At 47.5% G+C, this 23900-nt stretch overlaps 9 protein-coding genes across 9 annotated transcripts; 7 read left to right on the top strand and 2 right to left on the bottom strand.

Moving 5' to 3' along the window:
* The first annotated feature begins 173 nt into the window (after positions 1-173).
* F5Y00DRAFT_3236 (R3H-associated N-terminal domain-containing protein) lies at positions 174-1929 on the top strand. The gene is made up of 3 exons (XM_048013483.1): positions 174-766; positions 869-1361; positions 1425-1929. Exons 1-3 carry the CDS (start codon positions 373-375, stop codon positions 1582-1584), a joined length of 1047 nt encoding a protein of 348 aa, XP_047870146.1. The 5' UTR covers positions 174-372; the 3' UTR covers positions 1585-1929.
* A 1-nt stretch (position 1930) lies between these two features.
* F5Y00DRAFT_3234 (uncharacterized protein) lies at positions 1931-3078 on the top strand. Its single transcript, XM_048013481.1, has one exon. It carries the CDS (start codon positions 2032-2034, stop codon positions 2938-2940), a length of 909 nt encoding a protein of 302 aa, XP_047870145.1. The 5' UTR covers positions 1931-2031; the 3' UTR covers positions 2941-3078.
* A 2312-nt stretch (positions 3079-5390) lies between these two features.
* Positions 5391-6593, top strand: F5Y00DRAFT_250306 (NAD(P)-binding protein; the record flags this gene model as incomplete). Its single annotated transcript, XM_048009716.1, has 3 exons — positions 5391-5496; positions 5773-6371; positions 6456-6593. 3 exons carry the CDS (start codon positions 5391-5393, stop codon positions 6591-6593), a joined length of 843 nt encoding a protein of 280 aa, XP_047870144.1.
* A 1980-nt stretch (positions 6594-8573) lies between these two features.
* F5Y00DRAFT_267454 (P-loop containing nucleoside triphosphate hydrolase protein) lies at positions 8574-10716 on the top strand (the record flags this gene model as incomplete). Its single annotated transcript, XM_048012072.1, has 4 exons — positions 8574-9468; positions 9560-10073; positions 10122-10276; positions 10340-10716. The coding sequence occupies exons 1-4, from the start codon at positions 8610-8612 to the stop codon at positions 10714-10716; spliced, it is 1905 nt and encodes a 634-aa protein (XP_047870143.1). The 5' UTR covers positions 8574-8609.
* Positions 10717-11168: 452 nt separating this feature from the next.
* Positions 11169-13021, top strand: F5Y00DRAFT_256712 (cytochrome P450; the record flags this gene model as incomplete). The annotated part of the gene is made up of 5 exons (XM_048010462.1): positions 11169-11397; positions 11463-11801; positions 11945-12315; positions 12367-12791; positions 12856-13021. 5 exons carry the CDS (start codon positions 11169-11171, stop codon positions 13019-13021), a joined length of 1530 nt encoding a protein of 509 aa, XP_047870142.1.
* A 461-nt stretch (positions 13022-13482) lies between these two features.
* F5Y00DRAFT_222547 (purine and uridine phosphorylase) lies at positions 13483-14972 on the top strand (the record flags this gene model as incomplete). The annotated part of the gene is made up of 3 exons (XM_048005737.1): positions 13483-13574; positions 13650-14053; positions 14243-14972. Coding segments are annotated over exons 2-3 (1045 nt in total), but the record flags the coding sequence as incomplete, so codon positions are not given.
* Positions 14973-15098: 126 nt separating this feature from the next.
* F5Y00DRAFT_250305 (glycoside hydrolase family 3 protein) lies at positions 15099-17658 on the bottom strand (the record flags this gene model as incomplete). The annotated part of the gene is made up of 4 exons (XM_048009715.1): positions 15099-16796; positions 16866-17024; positions 17186-17385; positions 17448-17658. The coding sequence occupies 4 exons, from the start codon at positions 17656-17658 to the stop codon at positions 15099-15101; spliced, it is 2268 nt and encodes a 755-aa protein (XP_047870140.1).
* A 422-nt stretch (positions 17659-18080) lies between these two features.
* On the bottom strand, positions 18081-20111 carry F5Y00DRAFT_3199 (uncharacterized protein). The gene has a single exon (XM_048013476.1). The coding sequence runs from the start codon at positions 20051-20053 to the stop codon at positions 18470-18472; it is 1584 nt and encodes a 527-aa protein (XP_047870139.1). The 5' UTR covers positions 20054-20111; the 3' UTR covers positions 18081-18469.
* Positions 20112-21260: 1149 nt separating this feature from the next.
* F5Y00DRAFT_256708 (FAD/NAD(P)-binding domain-containing protein) lies at positions 21261-23496 on the top strand (the record flags this gene model as incomplete). The annotated part of the gene is made up of 10 exons (XM_048010461.1): positions 21261-21277; positions 21343-21412; positions 21469-21549; positions 21612-21713; positions 21860-22070; positions 22224-22267; positions 22325-22574; positions 22639-22814; positions 22881-23317; positions 23373-23496. The coding sequence occupies 10 exons, from the start codon at positions 21261-21263 to the stop codon at positions 23494-23496; spliced, it is 1512 nt and encodes a 503-aa protein (XP_047870138.1).
* Positions 23497-23900: the final 404 nt, after the last annotated feature.

Genomic DNA, 23900 nt, shown 5'->3' with positions numbered 1-23900 from the left:
CGGAGTAGTCGCACCGCGGCTGCATCCACTGAAGATTCCCTTAGGTAAGATATGGGGTACATGCCTTATCAGTGGGGCCAACCAGTAATGCGCGTGTTTGCGCTGCGGTCTTGATTGGCCAGAGCTTATATGTATCTCTCACTCACTGGATCGAATGTTGAGTCAAGGTCCGATGTGTCATGAATCGTTCCTCTTATTCTTATCCTCTTGTTCTCAGATATAAAAGGGGGCTTGACTACTATTGCCGGTCACGCCGCCAACGTTGACTTATTTACTCAAAAATTTTTTATTCTTGGGCATTATTTTCTACTTGGCTCCCTACTCCTTTCTCAACCCATTCTTTGATTTAAAGCACAGTTCGTTATCACAATAATGGCTATCTATAGCGCTGTCCCGCCCCCTCCGGAGCTGATCAACACAGCGAACAATTCCAGCAATTTTAACCAGGAACAGAATCAGTCACCGAACTCGAATCCGATAACAGCAAGTTCAGCATCTAATGGACTTGATATCGAAGCATGGACGATATCTGCACTCGAAGCCCTTAGTGTATCTTCGGTCGCTCGCGGTGTCGGTGTCCCGCTATCAATCCCGTTGGATGAGCATGAGTCTACAAGGAAAACATCAGTCACCATTCAAGATCCTCGCTCTAAATCTACTGCAATAAGACCCCCACCGCGTCCTCTATCTCGTGACAGTCTGCGCAGACGTGAGGCGCTCTTAAAGGGCAAGGAGGGTAGCCGACAGCGGCGGCGTTGGGAAAATGGTACTTGCAACCTATTAGCCCCTCCCTATTCACTCGACTCCATTTTTCTCGGGTGACTGGGTACAATGGCAAGACTAATACGATATCTCACTCTTTCCCCAGACCGCCTTATGCATGTACCCAATGTACAGCCTCCAGAGCCTTTTGACTGGGAGCCACGCCCACTACACCCCGTAAACCATGTCCCTTATCAGATCGCAGTCGTCTGGGACAAACGTGTCCGCGCCGAAGTCGAGATAAAAACGGACATAGCGGCTCGTCGTAAGCAAAAGCAGACTAGAACATTGGGTGATGCCCACGTCCCTGGACGAGTGCCCCGCGAATTGTTCCAGCGTGCCAAGAAAATCCCCGCCGTTAAGACTTGGGTTCGTTCGCTCGAGGAACCTGTCCGCCGATACCTCGTCGAACAGGAGCTTGTCAAAGAACCTCTGTCCTCAGAAAGCGAGGATACTGAAGATGAGGAAATTGTCTTCGTTGGTCGGGACGGTAATACGCGGGATGGCTGGAAGAAAGCAAAGCGAGAAAATAAGGGTAAGACGGAGGAAGAGGGGATGATTTTTGATGCCTTGGGTGATGATGCCGATAGTGCATTCAGGTATGAACCTTTGAAACATGAGTATGCTAATTTAGTTTATATGAACGACACTGACGATTCTAGACGATGGATTACGCATTCCATTTCTGATTATTACGGCCTCAACTCTCGCTCGGTCTTCATAGGCAACCCAAAGCGCAAGGTAGTATATGTACAAATGAAGACCGGACACTCCCCACTACTGCGACCAGACCTTCCGCGACCCCTCTGGGAGCTATGCTGATGAAGCTCTGCTGCTTCGGAACCTGCGTCCACTCCTTTCTTTCGTTCTCGTTTGTGGGGTTGCAGGCAGCATGAGTACTGTAGGGTCGTACTCAGCTGAGACAGATACGGACTTGGACAGGCAGACATCCAATATATAGCTGCAAGACCAAGTCCAGCTCAAATATTACTTCTAGGAGCGTTTCTATTCCATCCGTCTTATATAATCAGCAATGGTAGTGATATTCGCCCAATCGTAGCTCAGCCAATCATATAGTTAGGATTCAGAGGATCCCAAACTGCTGCCTTACGTAGGTACCTATATAAAGCACTCTTACCTCGCCTTTCTCCAACCCATCTTTTTTCATCTTTTAGCTACCCCTTCTCTTTTAGTCACTATTATAACTAACCCCTGTCAACTGTGATATATACCTAATCCTAGGTATCCAACCCACTCAAACATAGAAGCATGTCTCTCTCAAGCCTACCCCCCGAGACCCTGTCTTTAATCCTAGAGTTCCTCGCGGATGAAGACTTAACCTCTCTCATACTTGCCCAACGTGTGTGTAAGCGCTTCCAAGCAACCATAGAACGCATCCTATTCCAGTCACCCCCGAGGAGGGCATGGAACAGAACCAACCTCATCGGTGTCTGTCCTCTTCTCTTGGGCAAATTCAGCCACCTCTTCGTGAATGGGAATCGCAAACTCGGTCCCGACGAGGGCCGTAACACTGGAATACCATTCCGTCGTTTACCCTGGGCTGCTAAGCGCCAAGAGGATGGAACAACAGTGAAAGCGGTTGCGATGCAGGACTCGCCGTACTTGCGCCCCGAGGCAAGCTGGCGTCGTCTAAGTGTAACGTTCGGCGCGGGGCCAGTCGTTAGGTCGGTGGATGTAGTAAAAGTGCTGACCGTGTACGGCGGCACGAGCATGGACTACAAGCAGCTTGATATCCCGCCCCTGTTGTCCAAGGTATCCGGGGACGCCGATGAGAGTGTGGAGGAGGGCGAAGAGGGTATCCTAACTATGGGCCTGCTCTACGATCTGCTCGCGTCCGGCGCAGGCCACATGGGCTACGTAACGACGAGTTGGCAATTCTTACCCGGCAGCCGGCTGAGCAGCTACAACGACTGGCAGAAGCTGCGTATCAACAACCGGTATCCAGGCGGCGAGCGGATCAAAGAGCTGTTCGTCAAGGACGACCAGAGCGCAGTGTTGTTTGTTACGGGGCACAGGGGATGTACGATGAACGGTTGTATGAGAAGGAAGAGTTGCAGTGAGGAGGATGAGGTGTGGGAACCCGAGGCTATTGGCGGCATTCCGATTAGAATGCGACCATGGCAGGGACCATCTCCAGATCGCTTCTCAAGGACATGAGAATAGAGCTAGGAGAGAGGAGAGAAGGACACAAGTATAAGTCAAAGTAGTGTATTAGGCAACTTACCTTAAGTACTACCTTTTTTAATCCTCGAAGGTCAAATAGGGGTATTGTAGTTCATATAAGCTAATAAGGACCACTTTTTCGTTTTTGCCGTGTAAGCCTGAAGGCATGGCCAATTTTACCGCTCAGCCTTAGTTAAGCTTGCTTCGGCCGGCCTCCGGAGACGAGACGGGCTTTATTCCCGTTAGCGGGTCCGGGGCGAACCGGTCCCTTGAACTTTAAACGGACACGGCGGTCTCATCTAAGAAGTTTAAATAGGCCGAATTGCCCAAATGCCATGCGCTCGCTGGCTGCTTTATCAGCGTAACAACACGATCGATCGCTTTGGTGGTAATAACGGTGTCTTTCCCCAATGGCGAGCACCGAAATAACGAAGCAGCGTAGATTGGGCTTAACAATCAATTGAGCTGGGATTCGATTGATCCGGAACTCCTTTCGTGCACTGGCAGGATCAATAAGCTTCGCGAAGGCTCTGATGGTAGGTATTGTTTTCCTTTTCCAGTAACGAACCTGCTTAGACCCCAATTCTCGCTAGCCGAAGGGGAGCCGAAATACTACATCGTGTGGTAGTATTTTCGAGTGATCATATCCGCATTATGAATTCGTGCATCGAGAAGTCATCGAGGCCTTAGACTATTGGTTAGTTGGGCGTATCAAGCATGTCATATCCCATCAGCCCCATCCGCACTTATCTTCGTGCGGCGCGGTGAGGTTTGAATCAAGTAAGATTTTCAGGGGCGCTTAGGGTATTCTCAATAATGAGAATATTCTACGCAACTTTGAGTCTTATATATGTGCCAAGGGGTAAGCAATTCTGACCCGTGTTGCAGAAAATATAGGGGTGTTGAGTATTACCTATCTGCCAAATGTTAGTAGTCTATTAAGACAATGATATCATATCTTGCATGCAATACTTTCTCCTGAAATGGCGGGTTCATCTTGAAGTAACTTATCAGCTTAAGCCCCTTACGTTTTTTTTTATACAGGTAGTTAAACTTACGTGCAAGCATCTCATCCCAACGAAGAGATGTATATAATAAGAAGAAGCAGGCCACGTGCCCTCGATATCTCGGAGAATATAATCATAGAAGGTAATATAATTGGTAGAAACTGTTGAGTCGCCATTGAGGGCAACGTTAAAGTACCTAATCTAAACTAACTGCCGATAGTTTCGGAGATAAAGGTCCCATAGTCTTGACTCTTCGGTCCCGACATTATTGCACATCCTACGAAATTGCTTATTAGAGACGTGCGGAATAGGACTATTTGATGGCTCACGATCCGGAGCGTGGCATACTAACCTATATAGAGCAAAATGCAGGATCTGATCTCGTACCACGCCTGTCATTCCAGAATATGTTCCACGACACATAGTTAAATCTTGATTCGGAGAGCAGTTCGGGTGACATTTGCATCATTTCCCTCCTCTTCCCCGAATTTGTTTTCCCGGTATGTAGGTAATTACCATTGATACTTGGCGCCAGGCCTTGGCTGATACATCGTTTTCTTTCCCGCACATGGCTTTTTACTTGTTATCCCGTGTGGCTGGAAGCATGTCTTAAGATTCGCCCGCCATGCCCCCGCTCCCCCCCATCCCAACGCCCCGTCTACTAGTACACACAGAGCTACTAAACTTCAGCTCAAGCCTCTAGTCCTTTGTTGAATTTGGACCGACATGGGACACCTAATAATAGCAATGTGTGAACGCACATAGCAACCATTGTCAGATTCCAGCTACGCCCAATATGAACCTAATATACGCTGGTTGTATCGAACCCTCCTATATGTATCTATAGTCCGCTTGTAATCCTTCTACCGGGACCGAAAGGTGGTATAGGTGCGTTCTTATTGCTCTTACCCGTCTATACTTACCCAGAGGTTAGTAGTTCGCGACTTCACGCGGGTCCGAAGTAATATATGCCAAGTGGTCATGTTACATATTTAGATATATTCAAAGGCCCAGTTAGACGGCCCAACTTACTAAGCGCCTTCGGACTTCGATATAATTCAATAATGTACGGTGCTCCGGACCTCGCGCTCGCGTGTCGATGGATGCCGATGCAAACAGCACGAACCTAAAATGGACCGTCAACATATTCCCCCTTTTGGTACTACGATGTCCGGTACATTTCGGTCTCTCTCCAACATGGTCCGAAACCTGCCCTTGGGGTTGGAGCTGTGTGCGCCCACAGAAGGGATACAGACAGACGCCTCCCATATATAGCAAACGCCCACCCTTTGGAAGTTGTCTGGACTTGTCTTCATTACTCCATCATCATCTGAACTTCCAACATCTTATCTTCACAAGCCCTTCTAGAAGCCTACCTTTAAACCGTCTTTAACGACTATACCCTCAACTTTATATCGAATAACCCTAATATCCAACATGCCTAGCGCTACCAACCAGACGAGCAAGTACGATGCTATCCCGGGCCCTCTTGGCCTTGCATCTGCCTCTCTTGAGGGCAAGGTAGCTCTTGTCACCGGTGCTGGTACGTAGATAACGCCCCCTTTCCCTTTCTGTTCCTCAACACCCGCGCCTCAATTCTCAACCGGAGTTTTGAATCCTACGCGGAAGTCACGAAAATAGCATTCAACGGCTAGGCGCAACCGAGATTAGGGCGGGGTGTTGCAGCACAACGCCCCGGAAACCCCAACCGATGTCCGGTGGCTGAACCGTTAATCGGCGGGATGGCCCTTGATGAAAATGTTCCCAAATAGGAGATAGAATGCGTAGGATCGGAGCTGACCATGACACACACATATAGGGCGCGGTATTGGTCGGGAGATGGCTCTCGAACTTGGACGCCGCGGCGCCAAGGTCATCGTGAACTACGCCAACAGCACGCAGTCAGCTGAGGAGGTCGTACAAGCCATCAAGAAGGGTGGCTCCGACGCGGTATCGATCAAGGCTAACGTGTCGGACGTGGACCAAATCGTGCAACTTTTCGACCAAGCCGTCAAGGTCTGGGGCAAGCTCAACATCGTATGCTCCAACAGCGGCGTCGTGTCATTCGGTCACGTCAAGGATGTCACTCCGGAAGAGTTCGACCGCGTATTCACCGTCAACACTCGAGGACAGTTCTTCGTCGCGCGCGAAGCCCACAAGCACCTCGAGGTCGGCGGTCGCCTCATCCTGATGGGCAGCATCACGGGTCAGGCAAAGGGCGTCCCGAAGCACGCGGTTTACTCGGGCAGCAAGGGCGCCATCGAGACCTTCGTCCGCTGCATGGCCGTCGACTTTGGCGACAAGAAGATCACCGTAAACGCCATCGCGCCTGGTGGTATCAAGACCGATATGTATCAAGCTGTATGCCGAGAGTACATCCCCGGTGGTGACAAGCTGAGCGACGAGGACGTTGACGAGGTAAGCTTACTCCTTTTTACAATCCTTCAATCATCACCTCCTTATGCGTTGAGAGATGACTAATTCAACTCTTCAACTCCGCAGTACGCCGCCACGTGGTCGCCTCTCGGCCGTGTTGGCCTCCCCATCGATATCGCCCGCGTAGTCTGCTTCTTGGCATCCCAAGACGGCGAGTGGGTAAACGGCAAGGTCATCGGTATCGACGGCCATGCCATGATGTAAATAAGATGTTGTTGCGGTATTATTTTCCACGGAGGGTTCGATAGATGGGAGGTCGCTTTGTTGTTGCGTCGCATGTTACATATTACATATCTCCTTATAACCGGCACTCAACCGCAGGCATAGGCATATACGGCCTAGCATAACACTACTAACCATGGAAGAAGCTACTGCACATTTAATTCTCGGTGCATGTCTTCACCGAAAAGGCTGGCAGCGGTAAGGCACGGCATGTCTTGTCAGGTGGTTGGCTATTACATACATACGGTCGGATGTGAGCTAAAGGGATTTCTTAGAGCTACCGTACAGAGTGAAAAATATATATTACAACTTGACTTGACTAGGTTACCAATGTACAGTTTGATTTTGGTGTTGCTTGTTAAAGTCCTAGTCACCGTTCTTTACGTGTAGACCTACGGCCTAAAGCTTCAATAAGACTACATACGTGATGCGGGTGGCACAGCACTAAACGTGGGATGATTGCGTCTACAGTAGGTAGGTATGTATTGGGTTGCATGGGGAAATACATACATAGATGAGCAACGGAAGACGCATGCCAAAAAAAGATGATCATAGTGTGCATGTACCCTGGTGGGCAAGGGTTGTCGTATATAGATGTAGATCCATCCCAAGCCACTGCTTGTCCGGACGATCTACACGACTGTACTTAGTGTAATTCATCTTGCGCAGAACCAGGGACCCCCAGATGCTTCCTATTTCTAGGGATACTGTCTTGGCTACCTACCCCCCTGCCCCCTCTCCCCGGATGGCGGGGCGAAACCACTTTGCAGGGAAGAGTCTCATTCGTCAGAGTAAAGATATGCCGAATAGCTGCAGCACGCTCCGGTAGGGATTATACCGACGCATAGTATGAGGTAGATATTCATTGACTGAGCGCGCTTGTTGGATCTATTATCATCCCTCTGTCTAGGACTCAACTTTCTACCTACTCAGCTACTATATATTTGTCTTTTTGTAGTTGGTGAAGCGTTTCTCACCGCACGTGTACCTAATGTATACGAGATCGCGAACACATAGTACAGGTAGGTAGGTAGGTAGCAAAGTAGCTCCAAGGAAGTAGGTATGGTTATGTAGAATATTAATTAACTAGAAATAATTACAAGTAATAAGATGCGAACTGCACTGATGAACATGTTCTACATGCGGCATTGGGAGCCCTACTGAAAAATCCTTAGAGATTCTTAGCCAACCAAATAGATTCGAACTATCTACGTGGTCGGACAGTTACATGACGCGCGAGTTCAAATTCACTACTCTAGTGAATCCCGAGCGAAACATACGAGATGATTGCATATATACCTTGTATAGAAGAGAGCCGCATCATGCATCATAGCCGATGATACAAGTAAAATGTACGTATACGTATGCGGTTGTTCTTAAACTCCCCTGTCCTCTAAGGCGAATCCTGTGGACGTGCAGCAAAATAGCAAGCAGATGATCATGGTACCTACATCGTGGGACCAATCAGCTTTCATAAATAAATTCTTAGTACCTACTGTGTACCTTAGTCGCACGCAGACCCCTGCGATGACTGACCATGCAGCCCTGGTAGGTAATATACATCTACATACTTGGGACTCCTTGTTGTAGCGCGAGCGGAACAACTTCATTACTATACAGTACTTTCTAAGGCAGCTAAGAGGCAGGCTGGCGAAATACACATTGTAAAACTCAGACGAAATACACTTACTCACGATTTGATGTAGCCTGCTTATCGTTACCCTACACCAATGGAGCCTGGCCAGTCATCTTGCTATCAGTGTAGCATGTGTCATATAGTGCGTGGAGGTATGCGTGGCTTTCGGCAAAACATTGGTTTGAGGGTTGAATATAAATACCCCTTCAACGAACGAGTGTTCATCCTGATTGATCGTGCTACTCGAAAACCTCATCAAAGAAAACCTAGATTCTACACATACCTCTCTTGAGAGTAGCATATTATTCTCAATAATCTATTCTTGCAAACTCCAGAAACTACTTCTACCCACTCTCTACAAGATGACTTCCGACCAAGTTGATGTAGAAAAGACCAAGGCGAACGACACACGTACAAACATAACCATCGGCGAAAAGTGCGAGTTCAAGGCCTACAATGAGACTATCAAACACGGCCAGAATAAGACGGAGCCTGCCCCGGACCCCTTCGATGGGGACAACTCTCGTGATGAAGATCGCGCTTATGCCTTAGTTATCCGAAGGAAATATGAGGAGCACACGCCCAGCAAGACTACCTTGCAGGTTAACTCTCCGTATATCCAGAAAGCTTTCCGTGACGTGATCAAGTCATACATCGCTGTTGCGTCGGACTTCAACTCTTCCGTGGAGCTCCATGGACCATTCGAAATGCTCGCCCACTACTATGACGAGCTAGACGAATACCGCAGGTCTACAACTGACGCAATTACGCGGGAGCATTTGGATCTCCTTTTTGAGTTCATGGAACACGAAGTCAAGCCCAATCGTGACCGCGCCCTCAAAATGATCCAGAAACAGCAAATCACCTACGACAATGCGTGGTTTATATATCGCCCTGGAGATATCCTATACACTGAAGTAAGCGGCCACCCTTGGCTCCTGGTATGCAAGAAGACGGCATACGAAGATAGTAATGATACCGGTCCTTACCTCGAAGTTCATTGTACCTGCACAGATGACGACGGCGTGGTAGCGGGCCAAATATTACATGTTGCGACTTTGATGCAGAGAGCTGCATTCCCAGCAGGAAACCCTGTCTCCATTACGGAACTAGAGATCTTCCCACGCAGGTTCGTTAAGGAGGGCGACAGTCTTGAACATCGCCTTAGGGTACGTGGGGAGAAATACTTATCTCTGAAAGGCCTCTCTACTATGGCTTACGGTACGTATGAAGACATTCTTTACTCTCTCCTGCAATAGAACAGTATTTATATTCTAGAATATTATACATACTAACAGTTAAATACTTACAGATGGCGCTGCTGAATGGCTCAAGGAGCCTCCTTTCGAGTACTACGATCCTTCCCGATGCAAGTTTCGCGGTGTATGGTTGCCATATACTGAAACGGGAAGGATTGTCTTGGATCGGAAGACATACGGCGAGGAGCATCCTCTGGGTAAGCCTCATGTTAAGAAGATGGTTCCAGAGCCGATGTACTGCCCACCATACACTCTGGGCTACTCGCTTGGGCGAAAACAGTGGTGTCGGTTCTACATTGACTTTATCCGTGATGTCCAATGGGATGCGAATGCGTGGGACTCCCTAATTCTTCCCGACAAAGAGAAGCATCTACTCAGAGCTCTGATATCGTCTCACGCATATTCTAAAAAACCCCGCGACACTATGCAGCAAAAAGGCAAAGGTCTTGTTATCTTGCTTCATGGGACGCCTGGATCGGGAAAGACCCTTACGGCCGAGACGGCTGCAGAAGGGAGTAAGAAAGCGCTTGTGTCGACTTCAGTTGGGGAGCTGAACAAGGGATCAAAGTAAGTCTTACTCTATACATGCTGGGCTCCTTTTCTAACTTACATCAGTGCAATCTACGGGTCTGCCCCATTCGAGAAACAGCTCAAGAAAGTATTGCAATACGCAACGATCTGGCAAGCTGTGGTCCTTATCGACGAGGCCGACGTGTTCCTAGAAGCTAGGAAAGATACCGGGAGTTCCGAACGCAACACCTTGGTTGCTGGTGAGCGATTTCTTTTTTCCTTATTCAAATAACTTTGACATATATCTAACATCGGCGCTACAGTATTCCTCAGGGAACTCGAATATTTCGGCGGCGTCGTCTTCCTGACCACGAACCGTGTAGGCTCATTCGACATTGCGATGAAATCCAGAATCCACCTCTCCCTCAGCTATACGCCACCCGAGATTGAAGTGCGCAGACGTATCTGGTCGCATTGCCTTAAGATGGTGCCGGCGGATGCCAAGGAGACAGATATCCAAAAAGGAGTCGACTCCTTGGTGACTGCCAAGCTGAACGGGAGGGAGATCGCCAACGTCGTCAATACCGCGAGGACATTAGCAAGGTTCAATGGCGTCCCTCTCAATCGCGGCCACCTTGACACTGTGATAGAGATCCAGCAAGGATTTAATGAGAGCGTGAAGAATGAGGAGCTTCGTTGAATAAATTCAACTGCTCAGCTAGGCAACCATTATGCCTGGCCTAGCTAAACCATGCACTCACTTTATTATATTATTTATATAGCGAGATTTCGATATCGTAACAGGTAGCTACCCAATATATGGTTAACCCTCTTTAAGCTTTACTATTATATATGATATACTCAGAGCAGGAGGAAGAGATGCTAAATTAAGTGTGCCAATATTTGCCTTCCCCCTTTTTATTTTCCCCAGAGTCGCATCGGAATCCCTGTGTGATTAGTACTGCGAAGCTGTGATTGGGTTCAAGTGAACCCCTCGTCTTACCCAGGAGACATCCCAAGTAAGCAGGAAATAATGGAAAGGCATAGGTACGAAATGGTGAATAATATTCTTCTCTTCCCCTCAGTTTATTACAACAAAATCGATCAGTATTACGCACGGTAGGCAACATGAACTTAAACGTAAACTTCACGATGGACCATGTCAAGGCAATAATATCGTGGTCCAATATCCCTGTCCTACTGGGCCTGTGGATCATATACTATGCGGCCGTTGCTATATACAATATATCACCGCTACATCCTCTCTACCGATTCCCCGGTCCTAAAGTTGCTGCGATGAGCTATTTATACGAGGCCTATTTCGACTGGTGGCTGGTGGGAAGGTATGGCAGAAGAATCCGTCTGATGCATGAGAAGTATGGTAAGCTCCTGTTCTCGTATATCTACCTATTTACGCGGACCAAAGACATAGCTCATCAACAGCAGGGCCAATCGTCAGAATAAACCCCGACGAGCTTCACTGCAATGATCCGTATTTCTCAGACGATATCTACGCCGGTGGAAATCGCATCAGAGATAAGTGGCAGCATCAACTCAATACTGGTGCAGCTGGCCCCGTGTCGGTTACTGGCTTTTCCACTGTTCCGCATGAGTTGCACCGAATCCGAAAAGCGCCATTTGCAAGGTTTTTCTCGCGGCAGCAAGTGTTAAAGCTCGAAGGAGAAGTTCATGACTTTACGCAGCGCACTGTAGATAAGATGCTGCGCTTCGCTAATAAGGGACCATTTGATGTTAAGGAAGCATATAACTGCTTCACAGCCGATAGTACGTATTATATGGCCTCGCATTACCCCTTTTCTCCTGATGCCACTGTGTCAAAGTTCTTGATTAGGAGTAGCGCACCTAAATATAAATTTATTTACAGTATAAATGGTTAAGGAGATTGTATTAACTCTAGGATGTTCTAGTCATATCTCAGTACGCCTTCGGCGAGCCTATGGGCTTTGTCGATCAAGATGGTTGGGAACCCAACTTCGCGACGTGGGTCAAGTACTTCTTCAAAAGCGCATATTTGATAAGATACAATACTCCTATTAGGATGCTCGCTAGGTTTTCTCCCCTAGTAGGGAATTTCATGGGTGAGAATGTTAGGAAGATGTTGGAGTGGATGAATGTGGTCATCCCTAAATATGTCAAGGCGGCTATCGACAATCCTGAAAATGGTAGGGTGTTTGCAGACCTGATCGAATCGGATATACTGCCGGAGCACGAAAAGAGCATGTATCGTCTGTCTGGGGAAGGGTTCAATTTATTAACTGCTGGAACGGAGACTACAGCGGTCAGTTGCTCTCACAGTCTCCATCTACCATTCAACTAATCGAGTTTACAGGCAACACTCACGTATATCACGTATTACCTCCTCGCACAACCTGAGCTTTATGCCCGCTTGATGGGAGCCTTGCAGGATATCGACCCTTTCAATCTCAAGTGGATCGACTTGGAGCAACGCCCGTACCTATGGGCCGTGGTTCACGAGGCGTTGCGTCTGACACCTGGCGTTTCGCACAGATCGGCTAGAATCGCGCGGACCGAAGATTTAGTCTACAATAGCAAAGACGGCAACATACGATGGGTTATTCCCAAGGGTACGCCTATCAGTATGACTTCGGTTATCAACCATAGCAACGAAGAACTATTCCCGAATCCCGACGAGTTCATCCCCGAACGCTGGCTCGTGGACGGGCAACCGAACTATGCTTTGGAGAAGATGTTGATTTCCTTTGGAAAAGGCACCCGGTTATGTCTCGGCATTTAGTATGTCTACACCTTTAACTTTCAAGGTTGTCTAAATATTTGAACCATGATTGATACCTTACAGTTTAGCATATTGCGAGCTGTTCCTCATGACGGCTGCTTTGGCGTTTCGTGTCTTGCCTAGGGCACAGCTACACGAAACCACTATCGAGGATATAAGATACGACCATGATCTCATAGTACTCCAAACAGTTAAAGGTTCCGTTGCGGTACGCATTGTGATATCTTAACGATATACTATGGTTACTATATATGGCTAATTTTACCCATATTTTAAGTTGTTACCCTGTATCTTGCTATTTACACTCGCTCCACCAAATATTCCTTTATAGAACTTATCGGACGGTCATGAGTGCTATTAGTATCATGATAATGGTTGCATCTCCGCAGACCAAACTTGACAGAAATTAACCGCGATAGTTTAATAATATATACCTGTTATTAGATACTGATGAATGCGAATGATCTAGTGCTTATCAAATTTTACAAATTTCGATTCTACCATACAGCTTTTTGGATGACAACATAGGTACTGTTAAATTTCCAAGAGTTGAAATCTACCGGGGCAAATTTCCCTGCGCACAGTCTGGTTAGTTGAATATGACCAGTAATATAATACAACACCGTTCGGATCCACGAATCAGCTTGATATTTGGAACCACCTTTGCAGCTCGCCTACTTGGAGCTGAGGGGTAGTTTTTGTTTTCACGATTATATTGGTAAATACTACAAGCACTTCCATAGCCCGATATATTTATAATCACACCTAAGTAGACTACCTAGGTAAGTATGGGCATGCTCTAAAAGAAATGCTACCCCCCATATACTGTGTAGTAACTCATGCTTATGTTTGAGTAGGTATTCCTCTGCGTTAGGTATGTTGGATCCTAACAGCTATGCCGTTGGATGGATATGCGCTGTCGGAAAAGAGCTTGTCGCAGCACAAGCATTTCTTGATGAAAAATATGATGCTCCGGATGACGTGCCTGTCAATGACAACAACACTTATACGTTGGGCCGAATGGGAAAACATAAGGTTGTCATTGCGGCGATGCCACATCGGCAACAGGGACTCGTTAGTGCTGCGATCGTTGCCAGAGATATGGTACGCAGTTTTCCTAGCATCCGCCTCGGCCTGATGGTAGGCGTTGGCGGGGGCGCACCGAGTTCTAAGCGCGATATTCGTCTGGGAGATGTCGTTGTAAGCTCTCCCGGCGCTGGGAATGGCGGTGTATTTCAGTACGACTATGGGAAAACAATTCGGTACGTATAAAAAGAAATTCAAGTTGCCGTCTCAAAACTCCTCTTTCTAGGTAGTAGTTCCTAAAATGGCTAACGCTGAGTAGTAAGTGCTATAGCCCTATCGTTCTCACCCAGTCCGGGCATGGCGCTCTGCTTATATGCCTAATAGTAAGGTTGCAAAGCTAACATGGGATATTCCAATATACTAGAGGGGCAAAGGTTCACGGTTACAGGTCATCTGAACCAACCGCCGCTATTTATGCTAACGGCAATAGCTGCACTCCAAGCTGATTATACGATTGAAGGCCATACCATCCAAAAGAGGATTAATAGTATCATCCAGGAACAGCCTCAATTACGGGAGGCATACAAACGGCCGAGTATAACCACCGATAGACTATACAAATCAAACTTCAAGCATCAAGACGGAGACGAGGCAACCTGCGAAATGGTCTGTGGTAATGATGAATCAAACTTGGTACCACGAATCGAGCGAACGGAGGATCAAGACAGTCCTGCAATCCACTACGGTCTCATCGCTTCCGCGAATCAATTAATGAAAAACGCATTGGTTCGGGACGAGCTCTCAAAAGAGAAGGGGGTGCTATGCTTTGAGACGGCAGCCGCAGGGCTCATGAATCACTTTCCCTGCGTGGTCATTCGTGGTATATGTGACTACGCAGACACGCATAACAATTCGGCATGGCAAGGCTACTCAGCGATGACGGCAGCTGCATACGCGAAGGATCTCCTGAGTAAAGTTGCACCGAATAAAGTAGAAGCTGAGAGGAGGCTAGGTGAGGTTTTGCCTGAGGGTTACCTAGTGGCTTTATTTAATGATGCCGTGTCTTCCTATATGCAAAAGATAAGTTAGGTAGTAACAATTTCATAGTTGAGGATACATTAGCGAGTAAATAGATAAATGCTTCTCACAAGAAAGACGGTCATCAATATTACTATGAAACACATTTTACACAACTCCTTCGCAGCATACCGTTCTTAACTATAATATATCTCGTCAAAACTCCCCTTATTTCTTCTACACCTCGCATCCGCTTCCACACTTCACTTCCCCGTATCCTGCGGCCACTCATCCAACACAACCGGCTCGCCCTCCAGCGTAAAATTCCAAGCCGCCTGCGTCGGCACATCCACCAGTAAGCTATACTCCCCAGGGTACAGCACCAAATTCCCATCCTCATCGCGGCGCGCCAGGCTTCCGAGCGTTAGTGTTAGATTTGCGGTCTGCTTCTCGCCAGCCGCGATATCGTGCAGCCGTTTGTACGCTACGAGGCGCTTGATAGGATACGGCTCGGGCCCGTGCGTGCCGGAAATGAAGCCCAGAACGACGAAGTCAGATGTCGTGGCGCCGGTGTTGGACACCGTTACGGGGATGGTCTGGAATGGGGCTTGGTCTTTGTGCGCTGTGGTGGCGAGGGTGCTTGTTAGGCCTGCGATGGCCCACGCATCATCCTCGTCTTCGGGCGCGGTTATAGAGGCAGTGAAGTTCGTGTAGTGAAGGCCAAAGCCGAATGGTACGGTTGCTTTATCATACCACATATATGTGCGCCCGGGATTGCCAGTCTCTGGATTGGGTCGAAGATTCATGTCTGTCATGGGTACGTCGTCGACGTAATGCGCCGGGTACTGCGTTACGGGTAACCGGCCGGCGGGAGCAACTTTGCCTGTCAACACGTTTAAGATAGCGTCGCCGCCGGATTGGCCTGGGTAACCGCCCCAGAGAATTGCGGAGACGTTGGGATGGTTGATGAAGGGTGCATCGTCGCGCTGGCCACCCATCTGCACGAGGACAAATGGCTTGCCTAGACTGGCTAGTTGCGTCATGATATCGATCTTCTCGCCAGACCAGCGGATAAGTGTGCGGTCTTTACTTTCAGCCTCGCTCGCTGTTGTTGGCCCATCCGTGTAGATGATGACATCTGCATCTGCTGCAGCCTCTAGAGCTCGCGGATAGCCATCAGTTGTTGGGTCACCCGGAATGCCTGCGTATACGGCATTGATGTTCGGCGCTTGGCTAGCTGCGTAATATGGCGAGTGTAGATATTTGGCAATACCTTGATAATTGCCTTGCATATCTGTCGTCGCATTCGCCCAGTCTCCGATAAAAACAGCAGTGAGATTACTCTCAGTAGATATCTGGAGGGGAAGGATCCCGTCATTCTTGATCAGCACAATACCCTCTTCTGCGGCTTTCCGAGCAAGGTTTTCGGCTTCAGGGGTAAACACATCAGAGAAGCCAAGAGAACGATATTCGTTAGAGTCCTCCGGATCGAAGTAACCTAGTTTGATAAGCGACGCGTATAGTCGCGTAATAGATAGGTCAAGGACGGTATCATTAATAAGACCTTGTTCGTAAGCCGTGGGTAAATGTATTTGATAATAGGTGCCGCAGTTGAGATCAGTCCCCGCTAAGAGGGAGCTGGCAGCAGATGCCTCACGAGTATCCCGCCAATTGTGTGGCTTGTAAACATTTTGAAGAGCATCGCAGTCCGAGACGACGTATTGGTAGTCGCGTGTCCAGTTCCAGTGATCCCTAAGGATGTCTTGGAGAATATACGAACTCGAACAAGTTGGAACGCCATTCAGAGCATTATACGAGCACATGATAGAACCGACATTTACGCGAGTACAAGCCTCAAACGGAGGCATGTAATACTCGGCTAATTCTTGGGGAGTGACAATTGCGTCAAATTCATAGCGCTCATTCCCCAGCCAGTCTTCAATATCATATGCGGAGAAATGCTATTACATGGTACGAATTAGAGTCATTCTGATAACCTCTCCGAGGGATTTTAATCCGTGAGAACCTACCTTGCAAGTTGCTATCACTTTGAGAGTGTCGGGATCCTCTCCGCCTTGGAGACCTTTTACTAGAGCGGTCACGTAAGAGCTCAGATGATAGGGGTCCTCGCCGGGCGTCTCTTGGCCACGTCCCCATCGAGGGTCACGATATGGGTTGATATTGGGAGTCTGTGTCCTGTAAGTTAGCATGTACTATTTTGAAAGGACCTGCACGGGGATTATTGGTGACGGATTTCACTCTCGACTTAATACGCTCACAATTGGTGAAACGAGTTGGTCAGTGCGCGGAATAGGGGTAAAGGGGTAAGAAGCTGTGAAAGTATCCATACCCAGTAGTCCAATCCTGACCGATTGAAGTTGTTGAATGCCCGGGCTTCGGTACTGACGACAGTTGCCACGGCTTCGATAAGCTCATCATCAAATGCAGCACCCATGAGAATTGGCTGCGGGAAGGATGTTGCATAGGAAAAGTCACCGGAATCTGAGAATTTAACTCCTGGCGAGGACGCCACCCCATGGAGAGCCTCCTCTAGAATAGTGTTAGTAAGTATTTTCGTGATAGAAACTTGTACTGAAGGGAATAATACGTACGCCACCATTCATAGCTGGGTAGTCCTAGTCTCTCAACTCCGGGCGATGTGCTGACTAATAGATCATACTTCTCCTCGGTTTTGAGGGCCGCAACCAGAGCTTTGGCTCGTTCTCCAACGGAGAGTGCCTTGTTGCAAACATCATTGGAAGCTAGGGGTCCGTTTCCACAGTCTGGGAAGATGTGCCCGACAGCTAAAACCCCCGAGCTCATAAGCCATATGGCTGACCCTAATAAATGTGCCATATTTAATTCTTGAAGGACTTCAAGACACTTTGGAAACTCATATAATAGCTTATAATAGTTACCATGCTAGCTTTTATAGCTTCAGATCCCCCAACCTGCGGAGTAGTGTAGCAGCTCGTCTCCTCCCGTTCCCCGCATCAATGATGCATCGATGCTGCAGAATAGCCTGGGTAACTCCAACTCGTACCCACGCACGTTCCAATTGAGCGATGGAAAAATCCTGGAGGTGTTCATTACGGAGGCGCATCGGATCAACGGTAGACGACGTGAGTGCCTTGGTTGAGCCGGGAGACGACATGCCGGGATGGATCCGCAGATTAAGTATTTCCCCGATCTCCAGGTCCAAGCACATATCCTACTCTAGAGTCGTCGTTTGGGAGTAGATACGGATGCAATATTACGTCACCCATTAAGACGGGTTTCCTTTAATGGTGATGCCGGCTGCGATTGCGTACCGAAAAGCTTGGAAAAGAGAACGACGATAGTTCCAGTTAAGCAAATTTTACGAAATCAGATTTTAACTGATCAACGTAATATCTTTACTTGGCGAAATGATCAGGACGAAGAAACACACCCTGCAATGGAAATGGTGGTAGCTCATGTCACACTGGGCAGCTACCGAGAGAAGATCCCGAGTAACCGAGGATACCTGTCATACTGAAATACCTCAAGCATTGTCGTGCTAGCAGGTACCGAGCCTTGGTATGACTTTTCCCGCAAGTTAAGACCCACGACGAAGACAACATAATGTTGAAATATTCCTACCGATATTTAGATACTATAAGATCGTAACGTTACTCTGGTGGCCGTAGAGTTCGACAATCCCGCAGGTGCAAGCCACGCTACAGTCCCCGATATGCTTCCGTATGCGTTTCCGAATATCCTTGGGAACGCCGACAAACGGCCTCGAGGTAGAGAAAGCCCATATTGATGGCCAGGGTAGATCCCCAAGAGTGGGGAGCTGTTCAAGGTCTTTCTCTAGTTGCTTAATGAAAACTGAGTTGCAGGTCAGCGTGGTGAGACCGCTTGCCCAGCCGTAGGAAAAGACGGATCTTCCAGGGTTTAACACGCCATCAAGCTTCTTCTTTATCAATTCAGTGAAGCGGGCCTGGCAGTCATTCTCATTCATATCGACGATATCAATGGGGAACTGCAAACTCGATGGGACTTCGTGAATCGACAGCGACTGTAACTCTTTGACCCGCTGTACTTGGGATTTCTCAGCGTCAGGACCAAGTATCAAATAGGCGCGTGCCTTTTCAGACTCGGTAGCTAACGTGTTCACAATATGGAAGAAGGTTTCGGCTGCTTCCCGTGTGCACACAAGCTTATGATTACCTATCATGGGATATACCAATGAAAGCATCGACTGCTCGCTTTCTAAGTCAGCATGATCGTTGTGTGAATGACTAAACCATGGCTGTTTGGTGACTCTGGTATGAGAAAAGTCGGACGCGAGAGCGACAAGGAGGGAGGTATCAATGTTCAAGACTTCGGTAAAATTGGCTTTTGGGCTCGGAGCCATTATGTGAAGGAGACTATCTGAGAGAGGTGGAGCTGGCGGTAAGGCATCACTACAGAGTGTATTGACGCCCAGCTGCCGACAAGCCTCGAGGACTTTATCAACTTCAGGACTTTCGCCTTCTTTTATGCGTGGTAGAATGAGGAAAGTACTTGGATTCTTCGTTTGAATGCGATGTCCCTTGGCTGTATCAGCTAGATTCCTAGCTAGCTTCACGAGCGGGATATCCGTGTAGTCCTGAACTACACCAGTATTACTATCCTCGTCATCGTCGCTATCTCCACAGAATATTGCTTCCTTTGCTAGATCAAACAGTAATCTTTTATTAGTCATTGACGAAACTTTATACCACGAATGGCCGCCATCTGCGATTACATCAATGATAAAACTGCCTGACCGGAAGGGCTGTGATTCGCCTTGGGTTCGAACAATACGTGTTCCAGGAGCCAAAATAGGTTTCTTAAATGGACCAGTAGATACAGCACATCGCAGCCTCACCACATCTCGGGATCTTTTGGCGGTATCCCAGACGGGCTCGAGGAAGGGGAGATTGGTAGATTGCGCGCGGTGTGATGCCAGAGGATCCGATGATTTGACATCGCGGAAGGCCCTCTCCAAGCTCTCAACCTCGGCCCGGAGCTCGCTGGTAAATGATGTATGCACATATGTTGGCATATGTTGGAAGTAATCGCTGTATACTTCTGCGAGGTGATCCGCAAAATGTTGAAGCTCGGACTGCAGTAACTCGGCGCGTTTGAGCAAACCCTCACTAAGGGATAGCTTAGCGGCAGCGTCCCGTGCGACATCATCGGAAGGATGATGAACTACCGAAGGGGACATGATTGTAAGTTTCGTCCGGTGAAGAATAAGTAACGCAAGACAGAAAATTATTTTGACCCAATCACGAAGTTAACAATTTGTCAAAGAACATGACTGAATATGGTTAGACAAATAATATATTGTACATAACTACCGGTTCTAAAGTTGGTCTTTTCTAAATCTCGTTAGCTCGTTAGTTAGGTGCAATGCCATTCTATTATCACCACGTGACCTAATTATGATGACCCTATCTCGAAAGGGTAGCTGCGGTGTTAAGAAGCATCATCGTGGTTTAGCCACTAATAATAATCACCATAAATAAAGTGACATTGGTAACAATACTGTATGCCATACACTAGTGTAGTTGTACTATGTAGGTGATCCAAAGGAAGCTCGTCTTGATGCAGCAAGATGAATTGTCAACGCAGACAACACGGTTACCCTCTCAAATCGTAGCCGTGGAGAGGCGGTGTGAAGATCACGCAGATCTTGGACGATCTGTCTCGATTCAATATGACCATAAAACAGTAACTAATATATACCAAACATCTTTATAGGCTATCTATTGACATAGGTACTAAATGATCATATAGTTATAAGGTGGAGGCCATTAGAAAGTTGTTTGGAATGTGAGTTGATGAATATCGATTTCATGTAGCTGATGGGAATCATCTCTTGGCAGGACCAACAGGGGGGGATTGAGGGGGAGTGGGGTGACGTGCATTAGGCGCGTTATGAGGGGCATTATATATATAGGAGGGGCATTGGAGCATTTAATTCTCTTTTTGCGTGCTTCATTAAGGTCCCTTAGTCAGCTATACTACCCTATCAGCTCGAAGGATCTACATCTAGGGTAAGTTCAGGGGTCCTTCTTTACTAGTCGAATGGGAATTAAGGGGGGTGATTTACCGGCGACAGGCACGTCCACGTACGTAATGGAGGGTAAATGGTAGGACATAATTTAGATATCCTGACTTTATATGACACATTTACCACATTTACTTCTCCTTGCCAAATAAGTTCAAATTTCTTCGTCTCCCCTCAAAAAGAAAAAAAAAACTTCTATGTATTAGGGAGCCTCAGTCAACTACCTCTTTACTTTTTACCTCGTCAATTGGACTTAGACTTTCAACGGTCAAAGCCAATTCTGACTAGAATAAGTCGATATTGAAATACTACCTAATATCGATCCATCATCAAATCATCTACTCCTCCATAGCTATCAATCATGGCGAGTAAAGAGATGTATGAGGCCACATCAAGTCTTGCCTACGTGTAATAACTGGGATGTGCTAATGAATTACTACAAGTGATGTCGATGTTCTCGTCATCGGCGCAGGTCCTACAGGTTTGGGTGCTGCGAAGCGTCTCCAGCAAACCGTAAAGTCACTTATACCATCATATCGGACAGACTCATCCTAACGGGTTAATTGCAGAATCAGGCGTCATGGCTGATTGTTGATTCCAATGAGACCCCGGGTGGTCTCGCATCTACGGACGTGACCCCCGAGGGATTCGTGAGTGCTTGTTATCTTCGCTGTTAATTGATAGACTGCTCATGAAGTGACTTCCTATGTAGTTATTCGATGTCGGTGGCCACGTTATCTTCTCGCATTACAAGTACTTCGACGACTGCATCGATGAGGCTCTACCTAAAGAATCTGATTGGTATACTCACCAGGTCAGTGCCCAGCCTCATTGACCCTTACTTCTCCCAAAGACACGATAAGTTACCAATCCCTTATCCACTTAAGAGATAGACCAACCACGCACCAAATCAAGACTTGCCAAGTAGATCAACTTCTAAAGATTAAGTGTGAATCATAGAGAGTCAGTTATGTCCGCTTCCGAGGAGGTTGGGTGCCTTACCCATTCCAGAACAATATCGCTGTCTTAGATCAGGAGGAGAAAGTGAGATGTCTAGAAGACCTTATCGATGCTGCCCTCGAATCCCGAGTTCGGTCCCCATCCGACAAGCCCAAAAACTTCGATGAGTGGAATATTAGAAATGTAGGAAATCGTCTAAACGAGATCTTCAGTAAGTAGTAGCATGGAGTTATTCTACCCCTTTTACTCTACGCCGGGACTTATTTTGAGTTACCCGATGTCGTTGGACTAAGGCGTGGTTCTGAACTATAAAGCTCCTGCCACCCGATACTTGATGAAGGATTGCTGACTTTGGATATTTAAGTGCGTCCATACAACTTCAGAGTTTGGGCTGTGCCTACCACTAAGGTATGCATATATGTTGGTATCATTAGGTTCTCTACTAATCGTGCTTGTCTTATTCAGATGAACGCAACATGGGTTGGAGAACGTGTCGCGGCTCCTGATGTGAAATTACTCACCCGTAATGTTGTTCTCAACAAGGTAGCTGGAAATTGGGGCCCGAATGCTACATTCCGCTTCCCAGCCAATGGTGGTACAGGCGGCATTTGGATTGCGGTAGCAAAGACCCTCGACGAAAAGAACACACGATTTGGTGCTCACGGTACTGTGACTAAAGTAGATGCTGACGCGAAGAAGGTTCACTTAAAAGATGGTCAGCTCTTTACCCTGTTCGGGATTGTGTTGGAAACAAATGGCTAATACATTAAGGACCACAGGCACGGTAGTCAACTACAGCTCGCTTATCTCCACTATGGCTGTCGATCATCTTGCCGAGTCTTTGGGTGACGTAAAACTCCAGCAGACTCTCAAGCCGCTATTCTACTCGTCTACCAACGTGATTGGCGTCGGTATCCGTGGAGAACGTCCTCCACGCATTGGTGACAAATGCTGGGTGCGTCTTATGTAACCTCATATTCCATAAAGCTTCATGGCAACTAACTACGAGACATCAAAATAGTTATATTTCGTTGAGGATAATTGCCCTTTCTACCGCGCTACCATTTTCTCCAATTACTCACCCTTCAACCAGCCGGGTAAGGATGTTAAGCTTCCAACCAAGCAGCTCGCCAATGGGAAGAAGCCTGCGTCGTCAGATGCACAGCCTGGACCTTACTGGTCTATCATGCTTGAAGTCTCCGAGTCTTCATACAAGCCAGTCAACCACGAGACGCTACTCGAGGACTCTATTCAGGGGCTCATTAACACCAACCTGTTAGAGCCGGAAGACGAGATTGTTAGTACGTATGTGCGTCGCTTCGACCACGGGTACCCCACCCCTAGTTTAGAGCGCAATGGCGTCTTAGCAGAAGCTCTTCCGTACCTCCAAGGAAAGGATATCCTTTCCAGAGGCCGGTTTGGAGCCTGGAAGTACGAGGTTGGCAACCAAGATCACAGGTGAGTCCACCGGTATATTCCGAGCCCACTGTCGTGTACTAACTTTTCAATACAGTTTCATGCAAGGTGTTGAAGCAGTTGACCACATTCTCTCGGGAGGTGTTGAACTGACATTGAATAATCCCGACTTTGTCAACTCCCGTGCTAACACGGAGCGTCGCCTTACTAGCCGAAAGTAAGGGATGGCTAGTTGAGATACTTACCTCGTAAGGTAGTCCAGGAAAAGAGGCAATCCCTAAAACGATGCGATAAAAGAGACGCTTTTCGTTCGATTCGATTCGATCATATTTTCCTATCTAGATATGTCTAGACTAGACCGCTAGAAGACCGGCACCCTCTATATCGCTTAATGTATCGCTGGCGACTAGATGAGTACATTTCCAAGACCTGTTCAGAAGATCTTCTGAAATAGAAAATAAACCATTTGTAACCAATATTATGTTCCCGTACGTTGATACTAACGCCTGTTTGGGAGAAAAAAGGCCGAAGCCTGTTAGCAAGCCCATAGCCCTAATGAAAATGACGTACAGTTCGTAGCCCGCTTGGGTTGGTTTGTCGGCGCGTGAGTACACGACGATAATTT

This window comes from Daldinia vernicosa (genome assembly GCF_022497035.1).
Source record: "Daldinia vernicosa strain CBS 139.73 unplaced genomic scaffold F5Y00scaffold_1, whole genome shotgun sequence".
NCBI classification, from domain to species: Eukaryota; Fungi; Ascomycota; class Sordariomycetes; order Xylariales; family Hypoxylaceae; genus Daldinia; species Daldinia vernicosa.
Note: the sequence above shows the minus strand (reverse complement) of the source record. Positions and strands in the feature narration are given on the sequence as shown.

What these genes read in the sequence shown, in the direction of transcription:
- F5Y00DRAFT_3236 (XM_048013483.1), top strand. Translation starts at nt 373, where the DNA reads ATGGCTATCTATAGCGCTGTCCCGCCCCCTCCGGAGCTGATCAACACA. An exon ending in GCGGCGGCGTTGGGAAAATG is followed by an intron (nt 767 to 868) that starts GTACTTGCAACC and finishes CTCTTTCCCCAG; the next exon opens with ACCGCCTTATGCATGTACCC. An exon ending in GATGCCGATAGTGCATTCAG is followed by an intron (nt 1,362 to 1,424) that starts GTATGAACCTTT and finishes TGACGATTCTAG; the next exon opens with ACGATGGATTACGCATTCCA.
- F5Y00DRAFT_3234 (XM_048013481.1), top strand. Translation starts at nt 2,032, where the DNA reads ATGTCTCTCTCAAGCCTACCCCCCGAGACCCTGTCTTTAATCCTAGAG.
- F5Y00DRAFT_3199 (XM_048013476.1), bottom strand. Translation starts at nt 20,053, where the DNA reads ATGTCCCCTTCGGTAGTTCATCATCCTTCCGATGATGTCGCACGGGAC.